Consider the following 23,893-nt stretch of genomic DNA (forward strand, 5'->3'; position numbering starts at 1 on the left):
TTCCTAAATTTAGGAGAAGTAGGGCTGTCTTTTACGCAAGTACAGTAGTTATAGTGGTATCCTATAGTGATGGCAATTTTTCACAAAATTCCCTGAATAACAAAGTAAACAAATAGCCCAGGACATTCTGAATTGTAGTCTTTAGTTAATGCAACATTTCTTTGATGTTTACAGTTTATTTTTAAAACTAGAGGTCTCTATTACATAAAATATCTATTGTCATTTTAATGTAGAATATTTAAGGTATTAATAGTTAAATCAGTTTATGTTTATCCAAACTGAGGAAAAATTGGAACTCCAAGGAGTTGCATGATCTTTATTTCACGAAGTAGCTGTAGAAAGTCTTACATTGGCCTATCTACATGGGATGTATTCACTTGATGACCTAGGTATGACGGGCAAAATGGATGTGTTGAGGGGAAAAAAAGGCAGTAAATACCTTGTTGGATGACCAATAGCATTCAGGAATATTTCCAGTACATTTCCCACTTCATTAATTTATATGCATTCAGGGCATGCCAGTTTGCTTTCATTTATTTGCTTACCTAATAGTTCTTTATCAGGAGACTAAATGTGCTAGAACTTGCACGCTATTAGTGGAAGAAATCTCCATTATTTACAGATATTCTTAGATGAATTGGACAGCAGCATTCCAAGCTGGTAACTTTTAAAGCATGTATTGCTGTGTGATATTCTAAATATGAGAAGCCGCCATTTTCCATCAGGTTGGATAATGTGCTTCCTCATTTATATATATAACCTATACACAAGGAGGTTTGAGTCAGATATTTGAGAATATTTTTCATACTGTTTCTAGAAACTTCTAGCCAAATGCAAAGTAAACCAATCATGTTTGAACTCATCCAACTTAGAAAGTACTTCATTGGGAAAACGTTCTTTAAACCAGCAGTTCTCAACTCTGAAGGTCCTGGACAATTTTTCTGGAGGTCTGTGAGGTCAAAACTGCTTTCATAATAACTTAAAGATGTGTTTCACCCTTTTTACTATATTGACTTTGTTTTGATAGTACAAAATAAATGGCAGGTAAATCTGTTTATAGTTGGTTCTAGTGACTCAGATGGTGGGCAGTGATTATGTTCAAAGAAAGGTGCAAGGAAATATTTTGAAATTTTGGAATCTGAACGTTACTCTAGTGAAAGAATGCTTACTACTGTCTCATTGGTTTTCATATGTACAGAATTAGAATTCTGTTTTAAGAAATGTGCTCTACATATCTGTTTTCCATCTTTATTCCATCAGCACTAAGTCTCCTTTGACTTTCGTAATATTACTAAGGCTATGATGACAGTGATGCATTGCAATTAAAGTGTGCCAGCTTTATTCTACTTACTATTTAGGGGAAGAAATATTTTCTTCATATTTTAATACTGTATAAATTTTGTAAGTCATGACTACATTTCCATTTACTTATTCCTTGCTGTTATTTAAAATAGATTTTTCCCTATCATCACTGTTAAGCTAAGTTGATCATAAACAGTTTCTACTAGGAAATATGTAAAACAAAATACTTAAATATTTTTCTGTATTTTAAAACACTTATCCTACTGTGTCATTAACTTTTTTTCTTATATTAAGCAATCCAGCTACTGCTATAACCTAGATTATTTTAGATAACAGTCATCAAAATTATTCAGAGGAAATTAATCAAAGTTTCTTGGTGAAGAGATTTCTGGAATGATATGGCTGTTGGTTCAGTTACAAAATAACCAAGACTATAATAGACAGTTGCAGAAGTTTGGAACTCAGAAGCTTAAATATAATTCAACAAATAACGAGGTGTCCATTTCTGTTTCAGAAACATTTTTAGAAACATTGCACTTTTGGAATCTCTTGTAGTTCTTTGAAACTTCCATAAGAAGTGCTCGATAACCATGTTTATAGGTTATGTATGCAGAAGTTCATTCCCAAGTCATTTTGCATCTTCTCTTTAAAGGAAGAGTATAATATTTTAATTTTAAGTTTTCTATTTGAATCTTATTCAGTTAGAGAAGGATTTTGTTCCGTCTTAATTTTCCACCTCCAGACAGCAACCCATATAAATGCAGTTAAGTGTCTATAAGTGAAAAGTTTCTTTTCTTTTCTTTTTTTTTTTTTTTACATCTTTATTGGAGTATAATTGCTTTACAATGGTGTGTTAGTTTCTGCTTTATAACGAAGTGAATCAGTTATACATATACATATGTTCCCATATCTCTTCCCTCTTGTGTCTCCCTCCCTCCCACCCTCCCTACCCCACCCCTCTAGGCGGTCACAAAGCACCGAGCTGATTTCCCTGTGCTATGCGGCTGCTTCCCACTAGCTATCTATTTTATGTTTGGTAGTGTATATATGTCCATGCCTCTCTCTTGCTTTGTCACAGTTTACCCTTCCCTCTCCCCATATCCTCAAGCCCATTCTCTAGTAGGTCTGTGTCTTTATTCCTGTCTTACCCCTAGGTTCTTCATGACATTTTTTTTTCTTAAATTCCATATATATCATGGAGAAGTTGCAGGGTAAGTAACTTCCACTCCATATGTTTTTGTCACTTTGGAAAATTGTAATCTGGAAAGATATGTGTATGATAGAGGAAAACATTTCTTCCTTTTATCATTATAATTATCCCTTTTGTCATTATAGTCCTTTTCAAATACTTAAAGGTTCTCTTCTGAATAAAAACTGATTGTTAGATTATGATGTCCTCCCTATCCTCTGTGGGAAATTAAGCACTAGTCCTTTGATTTATCAATCAAAGAATATCACTTGTTTCCCCTTCTCTTAACATACATATCTTACTGTATTTTTGTAGTCTGCTTATTTATGAAACATATTTTTGAAGACTTTTTCTTTTCTACTTATTCTTTTCATGAATTTTATTTTGAAATAACATTGTATCTCTTTCTAATTTTGGATATCTAATTCTTGTTTTAATAAGAGCTTGAGCCTTAGTTGTAATCAATTAACTAAGACTAATTACTTGTTTTTAAATATTCTGTTAGTTTCTAACTTGTTTTTCTTTGTGGTTTTTTAGATACAAGTCATGTGGCTTTTAATAAGATTTCCATTTTCTATGTTTTATAAAGGTTTCACCACATATCTGTAGAAACAGATTTTTCTGACTCACTAGCAGGTTGTCACCTGTGTAGATGGCCTATAGGGTGGCAGGCACTGTCTTAATATCAGGCTGAATTGCTAGAGTACAGAGCCATGAGGAAGTTTCCAAATCCTGTTATAATAAGTAAAATTGAGTAGTTTTATACTGAATATGCTTGTTCTTAATGTTTACGTTCCTTTAAGAGTTTTACAATTCTAATCACTTTTCATCTTTGCATTTCTGTAACTGATGTTTCTGCAATTTCCTTTTCTTTTGGTTAAAATAACAAGGAATAACAGTATTTTTATACCCATGTTCAACATTAGTTGGAGATTAAGCCTGGTGATTCAAGACCTGTGATAGAAGATTAAAACTTGGGACAAAAATGGTAATTTCATTTCTTTCATTAAGTTTCATGATGCTGGAATTCACTCCAATATCCAAAGGCAAAGAGGCACATAGCCCAGTGCTCTTAAAAAGCTTCCTTCTGAAAACAGGCATCTGTTGTGTGTTAACTGAGTAAAATAAAACAGGGAAGGAAGGATTGTTTGTTCCCTGGGTACTTTATTAGTGTTCTCTACTATTCAGATTCTCAAAGAGGAAAGTGGGAAATATATACATCATGGGTGCTGTTCAAATACAAGTGCTATTGTCATGAAAATTAATATTATTTGACAATGTTTTGTCTTCCTTTGATGTTAGACAAGATATTATTATTCACTGCGCACTTTAGCATACTGGTCAGGTTAATGCAACTTGAAGTCAGTTTTAATAAAGATCAATATCAAAACTTTTGTGAGATACCAGTTACAAATTAAATGCACTTAGTGTTTTCTCACACATCTTGATGAGACTTTTCTACTCTATGGAAATAGATGCCCTATAGTTGTCTATAATTTGGATAAAATTAACAACACCAATTAAGTGTCCCTTATCCACCACACCATAAACACTTGTAATGTTGCTGCCCCAGGTCATCCAGTGGAATCCTGAAGTGTTCTCTCAACTACAAATTTGTCACATAATATCATAGCTTTGATTCTACAGTTGCTATGGTACCCTGAACAAATACTCAATATTAGTCTCTCAGGACATAAATTAAGAATCATCAGTATTGTAGGATGTCAGGTGCTTAGCTCCTACTGACCATGATGCTGGTTTAATTTATTGAAAAGAAAAGAAAAATAACTCTGAGCTGAAATAAACTGTTTAATAGAATGCTTTGTATATAAATAAATAGTCATATAAGATTATCTAGGTCAATACATGTTAAAGCAATGCCAATAATTGTTAGACTTATTAAGGCATCAAGTCCATCCAATGCTTGAATATTTCAAAAGTTCATTATATAAAGATAAAGCAATGAAATATTCTAGATTCAAATGATACTATTATTTAAGATAACATTCTTAAGAGCTCTGGAATCCTTGGATATATTCAATTGGCTTAATTCTGTTGTAGATACCCTAGAGTTAATTTTGATTTGGCTTAATATATAAATATAGCAACTGAAATGTATGCCATATTTACTCTTATTGTGTTTATTTTAATGTCTTTATTACGATCTAATTCATATACACTTTTAAAGTGTTCAATTCATTGGTTTCTACTAAAATAGAGTTGTCCCACGATTACTACAATCTAAGTTTAAAATATTTTCATTATCTCAGAAAAGAAAACACAAACCCATTATCAGTCATTCCCCATTCTCCCTATACCCCCAGCCCTTGGCAATCACCAGCCTACTTTCTATCTCTGTGGAGTTACCTATTTTAGAATAGGTAACTCCTATTCTATAGATTCTATATTCTATAGAATCATAGAATATATGGCCTTTTGTGACTGGCTTCTTTCACTTAGTATAGTTTCTTCAGGGTTCATCCATATTGTATCATGGATCAATCCTTCATTCTTTGTATGGCCAAATAATAGTGCATTGCATGGATATACCACATTTTTTCTTCATTTTTCAGTTGATGAGCATTTGGGTTGTTACACTCCTTGTCTACTATGAATAATGCTGTTATGAACATTCATTTACAAGCTTTGTGTAGATGTATGTTTTTATTTCCCTTGGATTGCTGGATCATATGGTAACTCTATGTTAACGATTTTTTTATTGGGGTATCATTTTACAGTCTTGTGTAAGTTTCTATTGTACAGTGAAGTGGAGTTCCCTGTGCTATATAGCAGGTTCTCATTAGTTATCTATTTATACATATTGGTGTATATATATCAATCCAAATCTCCCAATTCATCCCACACCCCCCTTCCCCCCTTGGTGTTCAAATGTTTGTTGTCTGTGTGTCTATTTCTGCCTTGCACCAAACTCTTTTCCACAGTGACTGTACCATTTTACATTCTCACAAGCAATATCTGAGGGTTCCAATTTCTCTGCATTCTCACCACCACTTGTCAGAGTTCATCTTTTTTATTACAGCCACCCTCGTGGAGGTGAAGTAGTACCTTATTGTTGTTTTGATTTGAATTTCCTTAATGACTAATAATGCTAATCCTGTTTTCATGTACTAGTCGGCTATTAGTATATTTTCTTGGGAACAACTTATTCAGATTCTTTGTCCATTTTTAAAAAAAAATTGAGTTGTGTTTTTTGTATATTCTGGATATAAATCCCTAATCAAATACATGGTTTGCAAATATTTTCTCTCATTACATATATTGTCTTTTCAACTTCTTGATAGTTTCATTTGAAGCATAAAACTTTTAGAAATAATTTTAATCAGTCCAGTTTGTTTATTTTTTCTTTTGTTGCTTGTGCTCTGCTGTTTTGTGTAAAACAACATTGACTATTTCAATGTCATGAAGATTTACTCCCATGTTTTCTTAGAGTTTTATAGTTTTAGATATATTTAGGTCTATGATTCATTTTGAGTTAATTTTTATAAATGAGGCGAGCATGATTCAGAATTATGCTTGTGGATATCTAATTGTCCTGGAACTATTTGTTGAAAAGATAATTCTTTGCCTCACTGAAGTATCTTGACACCCATATCAAAATCCAGCTGACCCTGGACTCTTGATAGACATTTAGGTCAATGGAATAAAAGTGTATCCTTCTGCCAGTAAAGCATTGTCTTGATTACTACAGTTTTAGTTAGGCATCGAAATCAGGAAGTGTCAGTTCTCCAGATTGATTCTTCTCTTGTAAATCTTCTGTTCCTGTTTTCATACTTTTGTTGTTGCTAAGAATGTTGACCTTTATCACAGATTTAACCACATGTGTTCCCAAAGAGAAGGAAACACTGGCACTAAAGTACAGCTACTTGGAAAATTATTCTGGGTTGGTTTTGTTTTGGTTTTGGTTTTTTTGGTCACTAAGATGACAATAAAACCTTTGGGGAAATAATTGATTCACATCATTGGGAATGTAATTTTTATCATTCATTCACTGTAAGGTCCACTTATAGAAAACTGTCTCCAGCTTTCCCAAAATATAGTTTCCTTAAAATGGGAATCTCTCAAATCTGAACCATGTGTAATTCTTTACTGAATTACTCAGTTGAACCATTCACTTAAACCCAACTTATTCCTTTTGCTCTGAAGAATTTAATTCTGTCATTCAGCTGAGATATAGTAGTTTCATTAACCCTATATCTATAATAATTGCACTGTTACCTTAGCTCATTAGAAAATTTATAGTTTAGTAAATTATTTCAGCAATTACATTTATGCCCTGCTTATTACTTGTTTAACATTTCTTAAACATTTTAACAATTGTCTGGTAGGCAATAAATCTACTCACTTTATGTGGAAAGTACTTGGAAGAAATTTAGTAGCCAGTTTCATGAAAGACCTGTGAAATTCAGTGACATATGTATTTAAAAAGAAGGCCAGTAAGGAAACTGATAAATAATTCTGGCAAATCACACCTATTATCATGGATTACAAGACCACAGAACATTTAGTATTCTGTTAAAATGGGATCACATTTTAATTTTGAATACCTTAGTAAGAATTAGCTGGAATCGCTGAATATAAATCATCCAATAATTTCCATATAGGTAGCAATAAGATATTATATTTAATAACTTGAAGTTAATTCTGACATTGAAATATATGTATAATCATGTAACACATGCTATATACTTAGCAAACTTCTCAAAAGGCAACCACTTTCCATCAGAGATCATCAGGAAGTTTTAGTAAAATGTTCCTGTTGATTTTAATGATTTTTTTTTTAGGTGAAGAGAATATTGTGGTATAATCCTTAATGAAATGGTTCAGAGTATTTCAGTTCCAATTAAAAATATCTGGAAAATTAGTCGGTACTAATTATTTAAAGTCAGCAAGTTGTCATGCCCACTTATTCCTTACAAAGGCTCTACATTACATGAGTTGGGTTTAGGGAATTTGTGAACAGGACACTTATCTGAACTTGTGCCATCTTTCCTCATTACCTTAATCATATTCCAAACTGCAGAGATTATAAAGACACCCCAATGTGGATGCCCTAGACCACAGTTGGAGCAGGTTGGCCAGAAAGAGTTGCCAGAATACCCAATGCTAAACATGTCACTTGAATTTCTGTGACATGGGTCCCGCTCAATTGCTAATGGAAAAATGTATCAAAACTGATTATCAATGGTTTCCAGCCAGATTTAGGTAAGGATGTATGTAATAAAAATAAAAATATGTTTACGTGCTATTGTCTGCATCACCTAACAGGCTTTCCTTTTCTAGTCTTTCCTTTGTCATTTTACTTTACTTTCTTTTCAGTGATGGAGATTAATATTTTCCAGGAATTGCAAGTCCTTTTGAGCTGAAGTCATTGTCTCCATACTACCAAGTCTTAGATGATAGCTGGACCTTATTATACTGCCAGTTTGATCAGATTATAATATATGGTGTAAACATTTTTCCTGAATCATAAATTTTGGGGAATCTACCCAGATTTCAGCCAGACTGGCCAGGGCCTTACCAGAGTAGCAATAGGAACAAAACAATTATTCTGTGCTCAACAGTAAGTATTAAACAGAATTTATCTGGCATATGAAAGTTTTAGGATACTATGGATATAGAATTTGCAAATTATGGTCTTTCTTGCATAGATATTTAACAAAAGTGGAAGGGCATCTGTTGCTTTAGCCTACCCAACATTAATTTATTCTTTTTCTTAAACATGCAGACTATTCTAGGCACTTGAAATCTATACATGAATAAAATGAATATCCCTTCTGTATGGAATTTGCATTCCAGTGGAGAGAGATGGAGACAATTTATATATAAATCATATGACTGCTGGGAAAAAAAACTGGTGTTCTTGCTTTGGGTGCAGGTTGCAATGTTAAATATGGTGTCTGGCCTCAGATTTGAATAAATACATGGGAAATGTTAATGAAAGTTAACCATTCAGATAACTGTTGAAAGAAGGTTCCAGGCAGAAGGAACAGTCAGTACAATGCCCCTGCTGGGAAGGATCAAGTAGAGAAAGAAACAGGAAGATATGAGAGCATCGTGTATTTTTTTAAAATTTATTTATTTTTGGCTGTGTTGGGTCTTTGTTGCTGCGCGTGGGCTTTTCTCTAATTGCAGTGAGCGGGGGCTACTCTTCGTTGCGGTGCGTGGGCTTCTCATTGAGGTGGCTTCTCTTGTTGCGGAGCATGTGCTCTAGGCATGCGGGCCTAGAGTAGTTGTGGCGCACGGGCTTAGTTGCTCCACGGCATGTGGGATCTTCCTGGACCACGGCTCGAACCCATGTCCTCTGCATTGGCACGTGGATTCTAACCACTGCGCCACCAGGGAAGTCCCAGCACCGTGTGTTGATGAAACTGTGTGTGTCCTTGAGTAGGTGAACGAGCATGGGATCTGGTGCACAAGTGGGAACAGGGAAAGTTAAAGTGTGTGTGTGTATCTGCAGCACTTTCAAGAACCTCACAGCCTGTGAGAGAGAAAGACGATGACTATTATAATTTAGTTTGATAAGTTTAAGATCAAGGGTAAAGGTAAACAACAGAGATAGCAGAGTATTTGTTTTTAATGTGAAGAGGCTTTTGCTTTTCACAACCTAAATGCCTAAGAATACACTAAATGTCACAAGACCTTCATCAACAGTTCATTCCTTACTTAATATCAGAATTTATAACTGTGAATGAGGAAAATTAAAAAAAATGAAGAAAAGTTTTTATTTGGTAAAGATTGATTTCTTAAATTTAAAAAATATTTTTTTGCTTTTTAAAAAAATTTATATTGGAGTATATTTGACTTCAATGTTATGTTTCTGGTGTACAGCAAAGTGATTCAGTTATACATATATCTATTCTTTTTCAGATTCTTTTCCCATATAGGTTATTACAGAATACTGAGTAGAGTTCCTTGTGCTATACAGTAGGCCCTTGTTGATTATCTATTTTATATATAATAGTGTGCATATGTTAACCCCAACCTCCTAATTTATCCCTCCTTCTGATGTTAGACCCCCAGACTGGGGCGCCTGACATGGGGCTCAGAACTCACTCCTGTGGGAGAATCTGTGTGATATAATTATTTTCCAGTTTGTGGGTCACCCACCCGGTGGGTATTGGATTTGTTTGTATCATGAATGCACGCCTCCTGCCATCTCATTGTGGCTTCTTCTCTGCCTTTAGAAGTAGAGTATCTTTTCTGGCAGGTTCCAGTCCTTTGTTGTCAATGGTTATTCAGCAGTTAGTTGTGATTTTGGTGTTTTTGTGAGAGGAGGTGAGCTCAGGTCCTTCTATTCCACCATTTTGTCTGGGGATTGGAAAATAAAAACTTACTTTGTTCCAGATCAACCTTGACAAGTGCATGTGGCCTTGGGTCCCTCTTAGGGAAGGATGGACCTTTGCCTTTACTCCAGTCCTATTTGTTCTTAAAGGTTGTAAGGAAAGAGAGGCACTTTTGTAGGCACTGGATCAACACCAGTCCAAACAGCACAGACCTCTAAGAGAGGATCCAGATTCTCTTGGTCCCTTTCCTATTTGTCCAAATTAATGCTAGAGCTGGTGGAGTGTCTTCCCACCAGTAGTAAAGGGTCACTCTCCCTATGCCCTTCTTCTCCACAGGCTTTGTTGCAGTTAGGGCCTGAAGATTCGCCTCCTCAGAATCTGTTCTATCTTCCCCTCCACCTGCCAGGACCTTCTGACTCCATGACTCTGTGGCTGCATCCACTGCAGCCCGGCCTAAGCTCGATAGCAGAGAATTTAAGAAAAGCTACATCATTTGGGCCAGGGTAATTGTGCTGACCTCTACTCAGTGTGTTCCAAGGGCCAGCAGCATCAGTATCACCTGGCAACTTGAGAAATGGAAAAATCATGAACCCTGCTTGACACCCACTGAATCATTATTGGCATTTTAACAAGACCCTAAGGTGATTCATAGAATGTTAAAGTTTAAGAAGCCTGTTTTAAAGGATTTTAGGAGTAGAGTCGTGGTCCATTCCATAGAGAAGAGAATGTGAGCAAAGGCATGGGGAAAGAAAGAAAATGAGCACCATGACTGCCACCAAACCCACCCTGTTGTGGCATGGGGAAAGAAAGAAAATGAGCACCATGACTGCCACCAAACCCACCCTGTTGTGGGCTAAAAAATACAAAAAGTTCAGGGCTGCTGGAGAACAAAATAAAACCTGGGATTACCCTGGTAGGTAATATGAGAGAGAAAATGAGAGGCGGGTTTATGTGCTCATCTGGGCACCGGGAGCTCTTGAGGGGTTTGTCAAGTGGGGAGATAAGATCAGAATTGGATGTTAGCCAAATCTCCAAGGTGAGGTCTGAATTATACCTTGAGCATTTTCCATTGCATTTTCAACATCCTTAACACAAATTTAGAAAATATAACACTTCCACCAGTACTTTGCATCATTTTGGTTTTTTCTTTGTTATTTTACATAAGAAATGTCATGCATTACTCACAATATTGTGAGCCTTTTTTCCAAAGTTAAATATCATAAAATAGCTTTATGAATTCTAATTAAACATTTTAATGTCTGCAGAATGTTCTGTCAGAGTGATGGATTATAATTAAACATAAAACTTTCAGTAATCATTCAGGTCAGTTTGACTTTTTCATGAACATAATGAAAAATATTTGTGCAAAAGAGTTTTTATGTGTCTGATATTATTTTTCAGACATTTCAATACATGAATTTTTAAAAATATGAATGTTAAAACTTTTGGTATACATTTCCAAAATGCATTACAAAATTTATTTACTCCAGTTATTCCAATTTCAAATATAATAACTTATGTATCATATTCTACTTAAACTGTGCTGTTCTTACAGTTGTACCAAAATATTCCTTAAATATCTAATAATACCTGTCTGTAATTAAGTTTTCCAAGTAGTTACCATATATCCCATATTGGTATTCCTATATTAAAATCCCAAGTGATAGAAAAGCTGAAAATTTATAAATTAAAGAAAAAGTACAAAAAGATAACATTTCTCATTCATAAAATAAATGATTTGGGAACTGCCCTTGGTAATACCAAATAGGTGGGGTTTTTCCAAGTAGTTATTTGAAAGAAAATGAAAATGTGAAATAATCTGACATTCCAGAATAATTAGTCAATCATTATTAGCCTATTACCTTATTCTTCTAATTTTATCCTGATAGAAAATTAATCTTTAATGAGGCATGAATGTTGAGCATCCTGATTCCTCCACAAATAATGAAATTGGATGCAAGACTGTATCTGAAGAAGCAAAATTAGTCTGGATGCCTGGCCTAGTAGAATTTTATAAGAACTTTTAAGTAATATATACACAGACATGTTTGTACTTTAATAAATATTTTTGTAACATTTATCTAGCAAAATAGACAACACTTGATTTGAATAACTTGATGTAAAGTATAATGATTAAATCCAACATAAGCCTAATATATTAACAAATACATGTTACATTAACTGCAGAAAAATTAGAACTAGAGACATGTAGAATATCTGTAAAAAAATTTCTGGTTCAACATTTATCTATATAAAGCAGAAACTAGGAAAAGTGAGGTCCACAAAATCCTGCACAGGTTAGATAAGGGAGAACTTCGAAGGTAAGAAAGTAAACTTGGATTATGTATATAAAAGTAATTCTGTTAGGTGTATATATAAACTTAAGAATTGTGGATGTCAAAAAAAGTGTGTATTACTAAAAATATCTGAATGTTTGACATCTAGAAATAAAAATAATATTTGAGAGTTAATTTTGATACACCTTAAAAATGTTTACTTCATGGGCACAAATAATTGATGATAAGGGTTTATAGAATGGTGAGGGTATGAAGAGAAATAGCTTTTCTCCTGGAAAATAATAATGCCAACTCAACTGTATATAATTCTTTCTAATGTTTAAAATGATTTAACTTGAAAAACACTGACCAAGAGATCAGAGAATTGGGATTCGTTTTCATATTTAGCAGTAATTTGACTTTGCACAAGGTGAGGAAGATTTGATTATCCTTACAGTTTTATTAAATATGGAAATTATTAACCTTATTTTACTATAGTGCCATAGCTCAGCAGTCTGCTTGGAGAGGCAAGATTTTTGTCTTGGAGCTGCATATGCATGGTAATTTCCACAAGATTTTGAAATATTCAATTGGAGGAATATGGTTGCTAGATATTGTTGTGAGGAAGAGAAAACACTAAAACTATCTAAACCTACCCCATGGAACCTCCACTCAGGCTAAACAACTTGGCAACTTAATTAAACACCTATTGAAATGTGTTTATATATAGAAAAAATAAAATTGGAGATCTAACTCACATCATGTACAAAAATTAACTCCATCTTGATCTAGGACTTAAATGACAAATACAAAACTTTAACAAATTTTAGTTGAAAATGCAGATTAATACTTCTCTAAGCTTGGCATAGGGAAGTACTTTTTAGCATTATTAAATACATCCTAACTGTAAAAAAAATTCATAAATTTTGCTTAATAAAATGACTATTATTCATCCAAAGAGCTCTTAAAATGGAAAAAAAAAAGCTATAAACTTGATAACACTTGGTGAAGATACTTGGAACACTTATAACTGACAAAGGGTTAGTATCGAGATTATAACATAAACATGTACAGATTAAAAAGAAAAGAAAGAGCTCCAAATAGAGTAATGAGCAGAAGACCTGAATAGGAACAAAAGAAGAAAATCACTGAGCCAATAAAAATATAAAGAGGTATGAACCATAATTTATTGATAAGGGATTGGCAAAAGTTTTAATATCTCACACCACCAAGTGTTGGCGAAGATAGGCTCAAACAGGATCCCATCTAACTGCCTTTGGGAGGTAAGTTAGAAAATCATTTTGGGGAGACATTTTAGCATTATCTTGAAAAATTAAAAAATATAACTTGGCAATTCTCCTACGTATGTCTCCAGAGACTACTTTGCACAAATGCATCAGGAGATCTACACAAGAGTGTTCAGAGCAACTCAAGCCTGCAAACAGTCTAATACTTATGGACAGGAGTGTGGTGTACTGTCATGGCACCATCATGCAGTACAATCTGGTAAACCAGAACAAAGCGGCTACAGTGAGTCACTAATACGGATGAGTCTTAGCAGTTGAATTAAAAAAGAAAGTATTAGAAGATTACATAGAGCATAATACCCATTTTTTATGTTTAAGTTAAAAACAACTAAAAGAATACATTTTAAAGAATATTTCTATTTGTACCATTATGTGTGTGTCTATATAAGTGTACCTATATACACTTAGCATATATATATGCACACATATACGCTATACTTAAATACACACATGCAAATACGTAAAACTATTTTCAAAATCTTGAGAATAATAAGGTAGGGGAGCCCAGGTTAGAAACGCGGGAGGAGTGCGTAGATAGAAAAGATTTTGTCAAATTCTAGACTCCATGTAGATGTTTATTTTATTATTGACTATATGAACTAATTCTATAATTAAAAATAAGTATTCCTACACATTCATGTATATATACAAAAAAGAATGTGTCATGCAAAAAACTTGCTTTTAAAAGGATTTTCTTATTTTAGTCATCTTACCTGAGGCATTTTCTATTTTGCTTTCAGCTTGATGATTTCCTCAATCAGATCCATAAGCTCCAGAGATCTTTGGATGAACAGAAAGAAACAAATGAAAACTTGAAACTTAAACTCAGGCACTTACAAAACTGGTAATTATTTCACAAAATATGTCAAATTCAAGATCGAGATCTTAGATAGGGAAATCTTGATGTCCTTTTTTCCTCATATTTTCTTAAAAATAATGTTATAGATATTTAGCTAGGAATATTAAAAGGACCTTGCAGGTACTCAGTACTTAAATTTATGGGCTTCTGGCTCTTATTGTTTTTTCCCCCAATAAATGTTACATGTTATGATAAAGACAATTTAAATATCATTTAAAACCAACTCTAGTTCTAAAGGTGTAAAATTTCTGAAAGGCAAAAGAGCGTTCAGAATACTTTTCACAAACTGAAAGAGTTATAATACCTGCAAGAAACTAGAAGTTGTAAACCATACAATTTGCTGGGTAGTTGATAAGAGAATCACTGTACTTAAGAAAAAGTAATGGTTTAAGTAATTGATAGACATTAAACACATATTCACCATCTATGTAGTAAGGGTGGCATGTTGTGTGAAAAATGTTTTCACCCCAGAGAGGTAACAATAAATTTGGTATAATTCTTCATACAAGGCAAAAGTGGACAGAGGTGTCAAACACTATGATTTGCATTATAAAGAGACTGAAGGAGCAAGCTAAGATTTGCACTCCAATTGATATGAATACTCTCAAAGTAATAGATCACCTGTGACTGAAGTTAAGGAAAAGCAACAATCACCTCAGAAACTAAGGGCTTTTGACTTTTATCTGGGTAGACATTTTGCAGTAAAGTCATAGAAAAGCCCTCCAGCACTGGCAAGTACAGTAGTATCTAGATATAAATCAGGTGGAAATGAAGCTATGATTTCCTTTCAGTTGGATGAAACAAAAGCAAAGTATAAAATTGTACATAGAGGAATATTTGAGACCTTTTTATATAGTATAGTTTACTGCTTCATATTTACCTTTAGATAAATAAATTTACCTTAAGAAGAGACCCTATATAATCCTACTTGTAAAACTTAACTCAGTCAATAATATACCTGGTCTTCCTTCTTTCCCATTAGTGCAAATGAAAATTTACTAATTGATTTGTAAGTAAAGCTTCCTCTCATCTGATCATCCAGCTTATCTCTTTGTAAAAGGCTTTATCATTCACCCAGCCTTCCCTTCCGTGCCTGTGTCTTTCTCTAACATGGGGGAAGGTCTGACTGGTGGGAACTCTAAGGCCTGGGGACAAAGAGGCCCACCAGTGGCCTTCCACTGACCATTGCATATGCACTGGTGAAGGGTGTGGGCCCCAGGATGGGCTTTCATCTCAGCCACACCCTTCAAACTTCTATTAAGCCCTGTCTTAAGTCTTGCTTAGTTCTTAAAAGCAAATTGGCCATAACACTTTTTGTTATCTTTACCTGGAGACAGTTTCTTACTTTGAGACTGCCTTCTCTATTTCCTCTAAAATCTGCTTGAAAAATGAATAATTAATTTCTTTCACTTATTTTTCTCTTAAGACCACTTAAAAGAAGACATTTCTCACTTTCACATTCTGCCTGGGAATCTTGTTTTTTTGACCCACAGGTTTATTACATGCTTGTTATAGGTTCCATGTTCTCACAGGTGACACTAATGCTAATTGTTGCACCAATGCATAAATATCTCCCTTTCTCCAGCGACCATCGCTTCACTGCTTTTACACCAGCCCTAACAGCTTCCTCACCATCTTTCCATTCTCTACTTGTTGATGTCCCTAAACCAATGTCACCTATTTTGTTATGGCAGCCCCTCACTTCCAGATACCAGTGTCTGAGGTCTCTATTGCTGTAAAATGAATTACCCAAATACTTAATTGCCTAAAACGTTTATCACAGTTCTGTGGGTTTTCTGGGTTCAGCTGGGTGGTTCTTCTCCTTCACATAGACGTGGAAGGGTTAACTCTTGCATCTGCATTCCACAGAGAGCTCTCTGGGGCTAGAATGTCCAAAATGACCTCACTTCTATATCTGATACTTCAGCTGGAGTGAGAAATGGCTGTTGCTTGTTGGGCTTCTGCCTTGCTCTGAGGAATCACCCTGGGGAGTCACACAGTGTCCCTTCCTTCAGATTCTATTGGTCAGAGTCTACAGCAGGTCACTAGGCCATCCAAGTTTCAAGAGTTGAGGAAATTGACCCTATGGCTTTATGGAAAGAACCATATGTGCACATAGGGACATCCTAGACATCGTTGCCATCATCTTTGCAGATAAGGCAGATACCACGAATGCAGCAACTTTTGATTAGACTTCACTCCTACCTATATTCCTCAGGCTAAATCAGAAGATAAGCTTTGCTATTTATTATTTCTGTGACCTTGAGCATGTTACTTATAGAACTATATAACACCCCCTTAAAGACTGAATAAAATAATGTCATGTGCTGTGTCATATGTTTCTTATACATTAATAAATATGCAACAAATATTAGTTTATTCATCTCACTCTACTTTTTAAGAGGCAATTTCCTTCAGAGAAAATAGTTAGAAAGAAAATTTTTGTGCAAAAAAGAAAATATATTTTAAAGAAATCTTGGAAATGCCTCCCAGAAAAATTTTAAAAAGTAATACTACTTGCCCTTGACTTCAACTATATAAACCTACAACCTCCTATTGGGTGTGTTTTCTTACCTGCTTTGAAATCTCTTTGTAAGATTATTCACATTTTTACTAAACAGCATTTTATAATAATAAATTACACACCTTAAACTCCTGTATGTTAGACTAAAAAATGTCAGGAACACAATATTGTGATATAAAAAGATAGGCACTAACCAGTAAAATAAACATCAGAAATTTTTCTCTTTAAACATTGTTATTTGTCATTTTAAGGAAAATATTGTAAATATTAGAAAACTAATAAAAGAAATTGAAATCTAAATATTTTCATAAATTAGAATACTCATAACCACATTAATGAAGAAAACCCAATGCTGTTTTAAAAATACCCCTTTGCACTAATTGTAATATCAACCAGTTTCAAATATAAACATTTTAAAATAGAACTATAGTAACTTAAGCATAATTTATATTGAACACCCTAAAGAAATGATATCACAATGTGGAATGTTTAGTATTATACTTCAAAGCGCCACCTATTTATGCCAAATATGAAATGATACATACAGAAAATATAATTCCTATCTTATGACACTGCTCTTACAGAGGTTTATAAAAAATGCATGGAAGAAATGTGCTGTTAGCTGATTTTAAATCAAACTAATGAAGATATGGTATTGTCTACATATCCCAAGAGGAGCTGTTACACAGACTTTAAAGATTAGTGTCGACCTAACATATACATTGTGCACGTTTCCCTCCAAAATGCAAAGACCTTCTGTGTGCCCCCTGGCCCTCACTTACTCCTACGAATAAAACTGTAGTCTGTGATTGGTGTGGGGAATTAAATGACCTCCAAAGCATTCTCACCTTGGTAGGCATACTGCTGTGTTCACTGTGGCTGAACTTCGGATACGTCATACCCAATGCAGTGGAAAGCATGAGAATGGTTATCTTTAATCTTAATATATTTTCATCTTGTTGGCATGATCCATTTCTAAAAAAGTACACATAATATTTTTCTCCCTTTTATATATTGTTGTGAAGACAGTAATATTTTCTGAAATCACCTCCAAGTATCTGGTTTCTGTACCTTCAGATGAAGGTTAAAATTTCTATTCATCTGGGAACATAATTAATCAAGGAATATTTGAAAATTCCTACTCTCATTGGTGGATACAATGCATATAGATGTATGAACACATCTCTAAAAATTACTCTTTTCTAGCCAGCAGAACCATCCTCAAAGAAACTAAAACACTACAAAGACTTATTCAAAAGCAAACTAACAGACCAATATAATTTCTTCTGCAATAACAGCTTTGGCAAGTTTAACTAGGAAGACAGTTTGTATACTGAATGTAATATTGTTCTTATTTGAACATATCTCATCTTTGAATGTATTCTATTGGGAAAAAATACTCCTGAGTCCATCTTCAACCATAATTATTAGAGTGAGGTATCAATCTTTGTCAACAAGTAATGTGAAAGAGATTTGTCCTATTCAGTAGCCACATTGATGCCTCAGATAAAGAAACAGAGAAACAGCAAATATGAAATTCTACATTATTTTCTGTTAGAAGTAGAAATAAACACTTGTTCTAAAGAGAATGTACTCAGGAAAAAATTTAAAGAATAAGTCACATAATAAAACACAGTGATATAAGAAAGGGCTGCTGGGAATGGCCATCATCAAAAAATCTACAAACAATAAATGCTGGAGAGGGTGTGGAGAAAAGGGAACCCTCTTGCACTGTTGGTGGGAATGTAAATTGATACAGCCACTATGGAGAACAGTATGGAGGTTCCTTAAACAACTAAAAATAGAACTACCATATGACCCAACAATCCCACTACTGGGCATATACCCAGAGAAAACTATAATTCAAAAAGTCATGTACCCCAATGTTCATTGCAGTACTGTTTACAATAGCCAGGACATGGAAGCAACCTAAGTGTCCATCGACAAATGAATGGATAAAGAAGATGTGACACATATATAGAATGGAATATTACTTAGCCATAAAAAGAAACTAAATTGAGTTATTTGTATTGAGGTGGATGAACCTAGAGCCTGTCATACAGAATGAAGTAAGTCAGAAAAACAAATACCATATGCAAACAGGTACATATGGAATCTAAAAAAAAAAAAGGTCCTGAAGAACCTAGGGCAGGACAGGAACAAAGACACAGACTCAGAGAATGGACTTGAGGACACAGGGAGGGGGAAAGGTAAGCTGGGACGAAGTGAGAGAGTAGCATTGACATATATACACTACCAAATAGATAGATAGTGGGAAGCAGCTGCATGGCATAGGGAGATCAGCTAGGTGCTTTGTGACTACCTAGAGGGGTGGGATAAGGAGTGTGGGAGGGAGATGCAAGAGGGAGGGGATATGGAGATATGAATAGCTGATTCACTTTGTTATACGGCAGAAACTAACACAACACTGTAAAGCAATTATACTCCAATAAAGATGTTTTAAAAAAACATCAGTAATAAAAGTAAAAATTTCAAAGAAAAAAAAAAAGAAAGGGCTGCTGGAACACAAATGTAATATTAACATTGGATTTCATTTTTTTGGCCTATAGGCACTATCTTACCTGCTTTATGAGATAGAAATTAGAATCTTCACTTCACAGGTGAGAAACAGTGACTTCAATGAATACATGACTTACTTAAGTGTCATATGCAAGTCTGTGGATTGGAAAAGACCTCTCACTTTAGACCTTCCAGAATTACAGAGGAGAGGGTTGGAAACTCTCAGACATGCATAAGACATTTAAGCAATTCATTTGATCCTTTGACGTGTCTGTTTTCTCATCTGTAAAGTGGAGTTAACAATGCCTGTTTAACCTAACCTACCACTTAAAAGAATTAGAAAAAGAACAACCAAAACCTAAAGTCAGCAGAATGAAGGAAATAATAAAGATCAGAGAGGAAATAGAGATTTAAAAATAGAAAAAAATTAATAAAACCAAGGGCTGTTTCTTTGAAAGGAGAAACAAGATTGAAAAACCTCTGGCCAGACTCACCAAGGAGAAAAGAGAGCGAGAACCCAAATAAACAAAATAAGAAATAAAAAAGGAGACATAACAGTTGATACTGCAGAAATACAAGAAAACATAAGGGAATACTATGAACAAAATTCAACAACCTAGAAGAAATGGACAAGTTTCTAGAAACATACAGCCCACCAAAACTGAATCAAGAAGAAATAGGTAATTTGAATAGACAAGTCACTAAAAGTAAAAGATAGTCTGTAATTTAAAAACTCCCTACAAACAAAAGTCCAGGACGAGACTTCACAGGTGAATTCTACCAGACATACAAAGAACTTATACCAATCCTTCTCAAACTCTTCCAAAAAACTGAACAGGAAGGAACATTCCCAAAGACATTCTATGAAGCCATCATCACCCTGATACCAAAACCAGACAAAGACATCACCAAAAAAGAAATTTGCAGGGCAATATCTTTGATGAATATAGATGCAAAAATTCTCAACAAAATATTAGCAAACTGAATCAACAACACATAAAAAAGATCATACACCATGACCAAGTGGGATTCATCTCAAGTTCACAAGGATGGTTCAACATAGGCAAATTAATCAATATGATACATCACATAAACAAAAGACAAGACAAAAACCACATATCATCAATAGAGGCAGAAAAAGCATTTGACAAAATTCAACATCCATTCTTGATAAAAACCCTTACCAAAGTGGGTAGAGGGAGCATATCTCAAGATAATAAAAGCTATTTACAACAAACCCACAGCCAATATAATACTCAATGGTGACAAGCTGAAAGCCTTCCCACTAAAATCTGTAACAAGACAGGGATGCCCCTCTCACCTCTTCTATCCCATACAGTATTGGAGGTCCTAGTCACAGCAATCCAACAAAAATAAATAAATAAATAAAAGGTATCCAAATTGGAAGGGAAGAGGTAAAATTGTCATTATATACAGATGATATGATACTATATATAGAAAACCCTAAAGACTCCACACAGAAACTACTAGAACTGATAAACGAATTCAGCAAGGTAGCTGGATACAAGATTAACATACAGAAATCAGTTGCATTTCTTTATACCAACAATGAAATATCAGAAAGGAAATGTAAAAAAAAAAAAATCCTTTTAAAATCACACCCCCAAAAATAAAATACTTAAGAGTAAACCTGACCAAGGAGATAAAAGACTTACATACTGAGAACTGTAAAACATTAATAAAGGAAACTGAAAATGATTCAAAGAAATGGAAAGATATTCCATGCTCTTGGATTGGAAGAATTAATAGTTAAAATGGCCACACTACCCAAAGCAATCTATGGATTTAATGTGATCCCTATCAAATTACCCCTGACATTTTTCACAGAACAGAACAAATAATCCTAAAATTCATGTGGAACCATAGAAAACTCAATTACCAAAGAAATCCTGAAGAAAAAGAACAAAGCAGGAGGCATAACCCTCCCAGACTTCAAATAATATTACAAAGCTAAATTAATCAAAATAGCATGGAATTGGAACAAAAAGACATATGGATCAATGGAACAGAATACAGAGCACAGAAATAAACCCACACACCTATGGTCAATTAATCTTCAACAAAGGAGGCAAGAATATACAATGGGAAAAAGTCCCTTCAGCAAGTGATGTTGGGAAAGTTGGACAGCCACATGTAAATCAATAAAGTTGGAACACACCCTCTCACCATATGCAAAAATAAACTCAAAATGGCTTAAAGACTTAAACATTAAGACATGACACCATAAAACTCCTAGAAGAGAACATAGGCAAAATATTCTCTGACATAAATCATACCAGTGTTTTCTTCGGTCAGTGTCCCAAGGCCATAGCAATAAAAACAAAAATGAACAAATGGGACCTAATCAAACTTACAAGCTTTTGCACAGCAAAGGAAACCATAAACAAAATGAAAGTACAACCCACAGAATGGGAGAAGATATTTTCAAATGATGTGACCAACAGAGGCTTAATTTCCAAAATATAAAAACAGCTCACACAACTCAGCAACAACAAAAAAACCCTATCCAAAAATGGGCAGAAGACCTAAGTAGACATTTCTCCAAAGAAGACATACAGATGGTCAATAGGCACATGAAAAGATGCTCAACGTTGCTAATTATTAGAGAAATGAAAATCAAAATGACAATGAGGCATCATCTCACACCAGTCAGAATGGCTATCATCAAAAAGTCTACAAATAATAAATGCTGGAGAGGGTGTGGAGAAAAGGGAACCCTGCTACACTGTTGGTGGGAATGTAAGTTGGTGCATCCATTGTGGAAAAACAGTATGGAGGTTCTTCAGAAAACTAAAAATAGAATTACCATATGATCCAGCAATCCCATTCCTGGGCATATATCTAGACAAAACTCTAACCCAAAAAGATACATGCACCCCCTATGTTCATAGCAGCACTATTCACAATAGCCAAGACGTGGAAGCAACCTGAATGTCCATCGACAGATGAATGGATAAAGATGTGGTATATATATACAATGAAATGCTACTCAGCTATAAAGAAGAATGAAATAATGCCATTTGCAGCAACATGGATGCAACTGGAGATTATCATACTAAGTGAAGTAAGTCAGAAAAAGAAAGGCAAATACCATATGATATCACTTATATGTGGACTCTAAAATATGACACAAATGAACCTACCTATGAAACAGAAACAGAATCATGGACATAGAGAACAGACTGGTGGTTGCCAAGGGGGAGGGGGTTGGGAGAGGGATGGAGTAGGAGATTGGGATTAGCAGATATAAGCTTTTATATGTAGATTGGATAAACAAGGTCCTACTGTATAGCACAGGCAACTATATTCAGTATCCTATAATAAACCATAATGGAAAATAATGTTAAAAAATATGTGAATAACTTTGCTGTATAGCAGTAATTAATAAAACATTGTAAATCAGTTAGACTTCAATTTTTAAAAAGTTGTGAAAAAAATACATTAAAAATGTCATGTGAAATTTCAATAAATACCCCCCCAAAAATACCCCCAACAATGCCTATTTAATTATGAGTTTGCAACCATAATTTAGTGTATGCTAACTGTGCCATTTCAAAGAAGGCCAAGATGTTTAATGATTATTTTATGAGGCTTAAAGATAGATTAAGATGAGAACTACACCAATAAAATGTTTCTCATTGGCCAGGATTTCACTAATAATTTTAAATTTATTCATTTAATACATTTTGCTTTAATATTTAAATCTGACCATACTTTTCAGTTCTAGTCACCACAAATAAATATAAGAGGATCTTGGGAAGAATGGCAAGGGTGAGTAGGTTTCAGAATATTTCCCATAAATGGTTAGTAGAAGGAATTAAGTTTCTGTTACTTTTAACGGTTGCTCCAATTTGACTGTTACCATCAAACAAATTAAATTTTTTTCAGAGAAGGATGCTGGGCAATCCTCTGTAGCAAGAGATGACTAAATAGAAAAATGTGAACTTTAAAAAGACATTTTATCATTAAGCTATAATTTAGAATAAAGAGATAATAGTATTCAGATCTGTAAATTAGAATTTTGTAAATGAACATTTTACTGAACGCTTAGAGGTATGATTAATTCAGTTATGTAAAATCACATTATATAAGTTCTCTTTAGCTTGCTTTTAGGTCTATTTATTCTCTGTGAATGATTAGGTAATAACTCAGAATATTATGGTTGAGTGGAAATACTGCTTTTATACAAAATCTTTAACTTAATTTCTCTAAGCATGAAATATAGTTTGGAGCTAAATTCTCTGATATTAAATGTGACATCTAAGAAGTGACTCTTTCAGTTTAACTGTTGAATAGAATTTAGTACTTTTATAACTTATTTTAGTAGAGATTCCTGCAGTGGTATGATAGGATTAAGTTTTCCAGAGTCTGACCCATTATTTTGAAAAGGAAAAAAATAATATTTATTTGGAGGCTACAAAATACTCAGAGGCATTCACACATCAAAATCCCCCTACTTTGAACCTACACATGGTACAGATGTTAGTAAGAAAAAATGAGGTAATTTTTGAAAATGTAAGAATGCCAATACAATTGACCCTTGAACAACTCTGGGGTTAATCCATGTTCAGAAGCAGCAGTAGCTTCAACC

At 34.2% G+C, this 23,893-nt stretch overlaps 1 protein-coding gene across 1 annotated transcript in view; it reads left to right on the forward strand.

The window, feature by feature from the left end:
• Positions 1–14,226, forward strand: part of CCDC102B (coiled-coil domain containing 102B) — a gene marked incomplete at both ends in the record, with an annotated part of 216,736 nt that extends 202,510 nt beyond the window's left edge. The window contains 1 exon segment of the mRNA XM_079717495.1: positions 14,119–14,226. Coding sequence (XP_079573621.1) covers positions 14,119–14,226 — 108 coding nt within the window.
• Between the last annotated feature and the right edge of the window lie 9,667 nt (positions 14,227–23,893).

Source organism: Hyperoodon ampullatus (assembly GCF_949752795.1).
Source record: "Hyperoodon ampullatus genome assembly, chromosome: 13".
NCBI lineage: Eukaryota > Metazoa > Chordata > Mammalia > Artiodactyla > Ziphiidae > Hyperoodon > Hyperoodon ampullatus.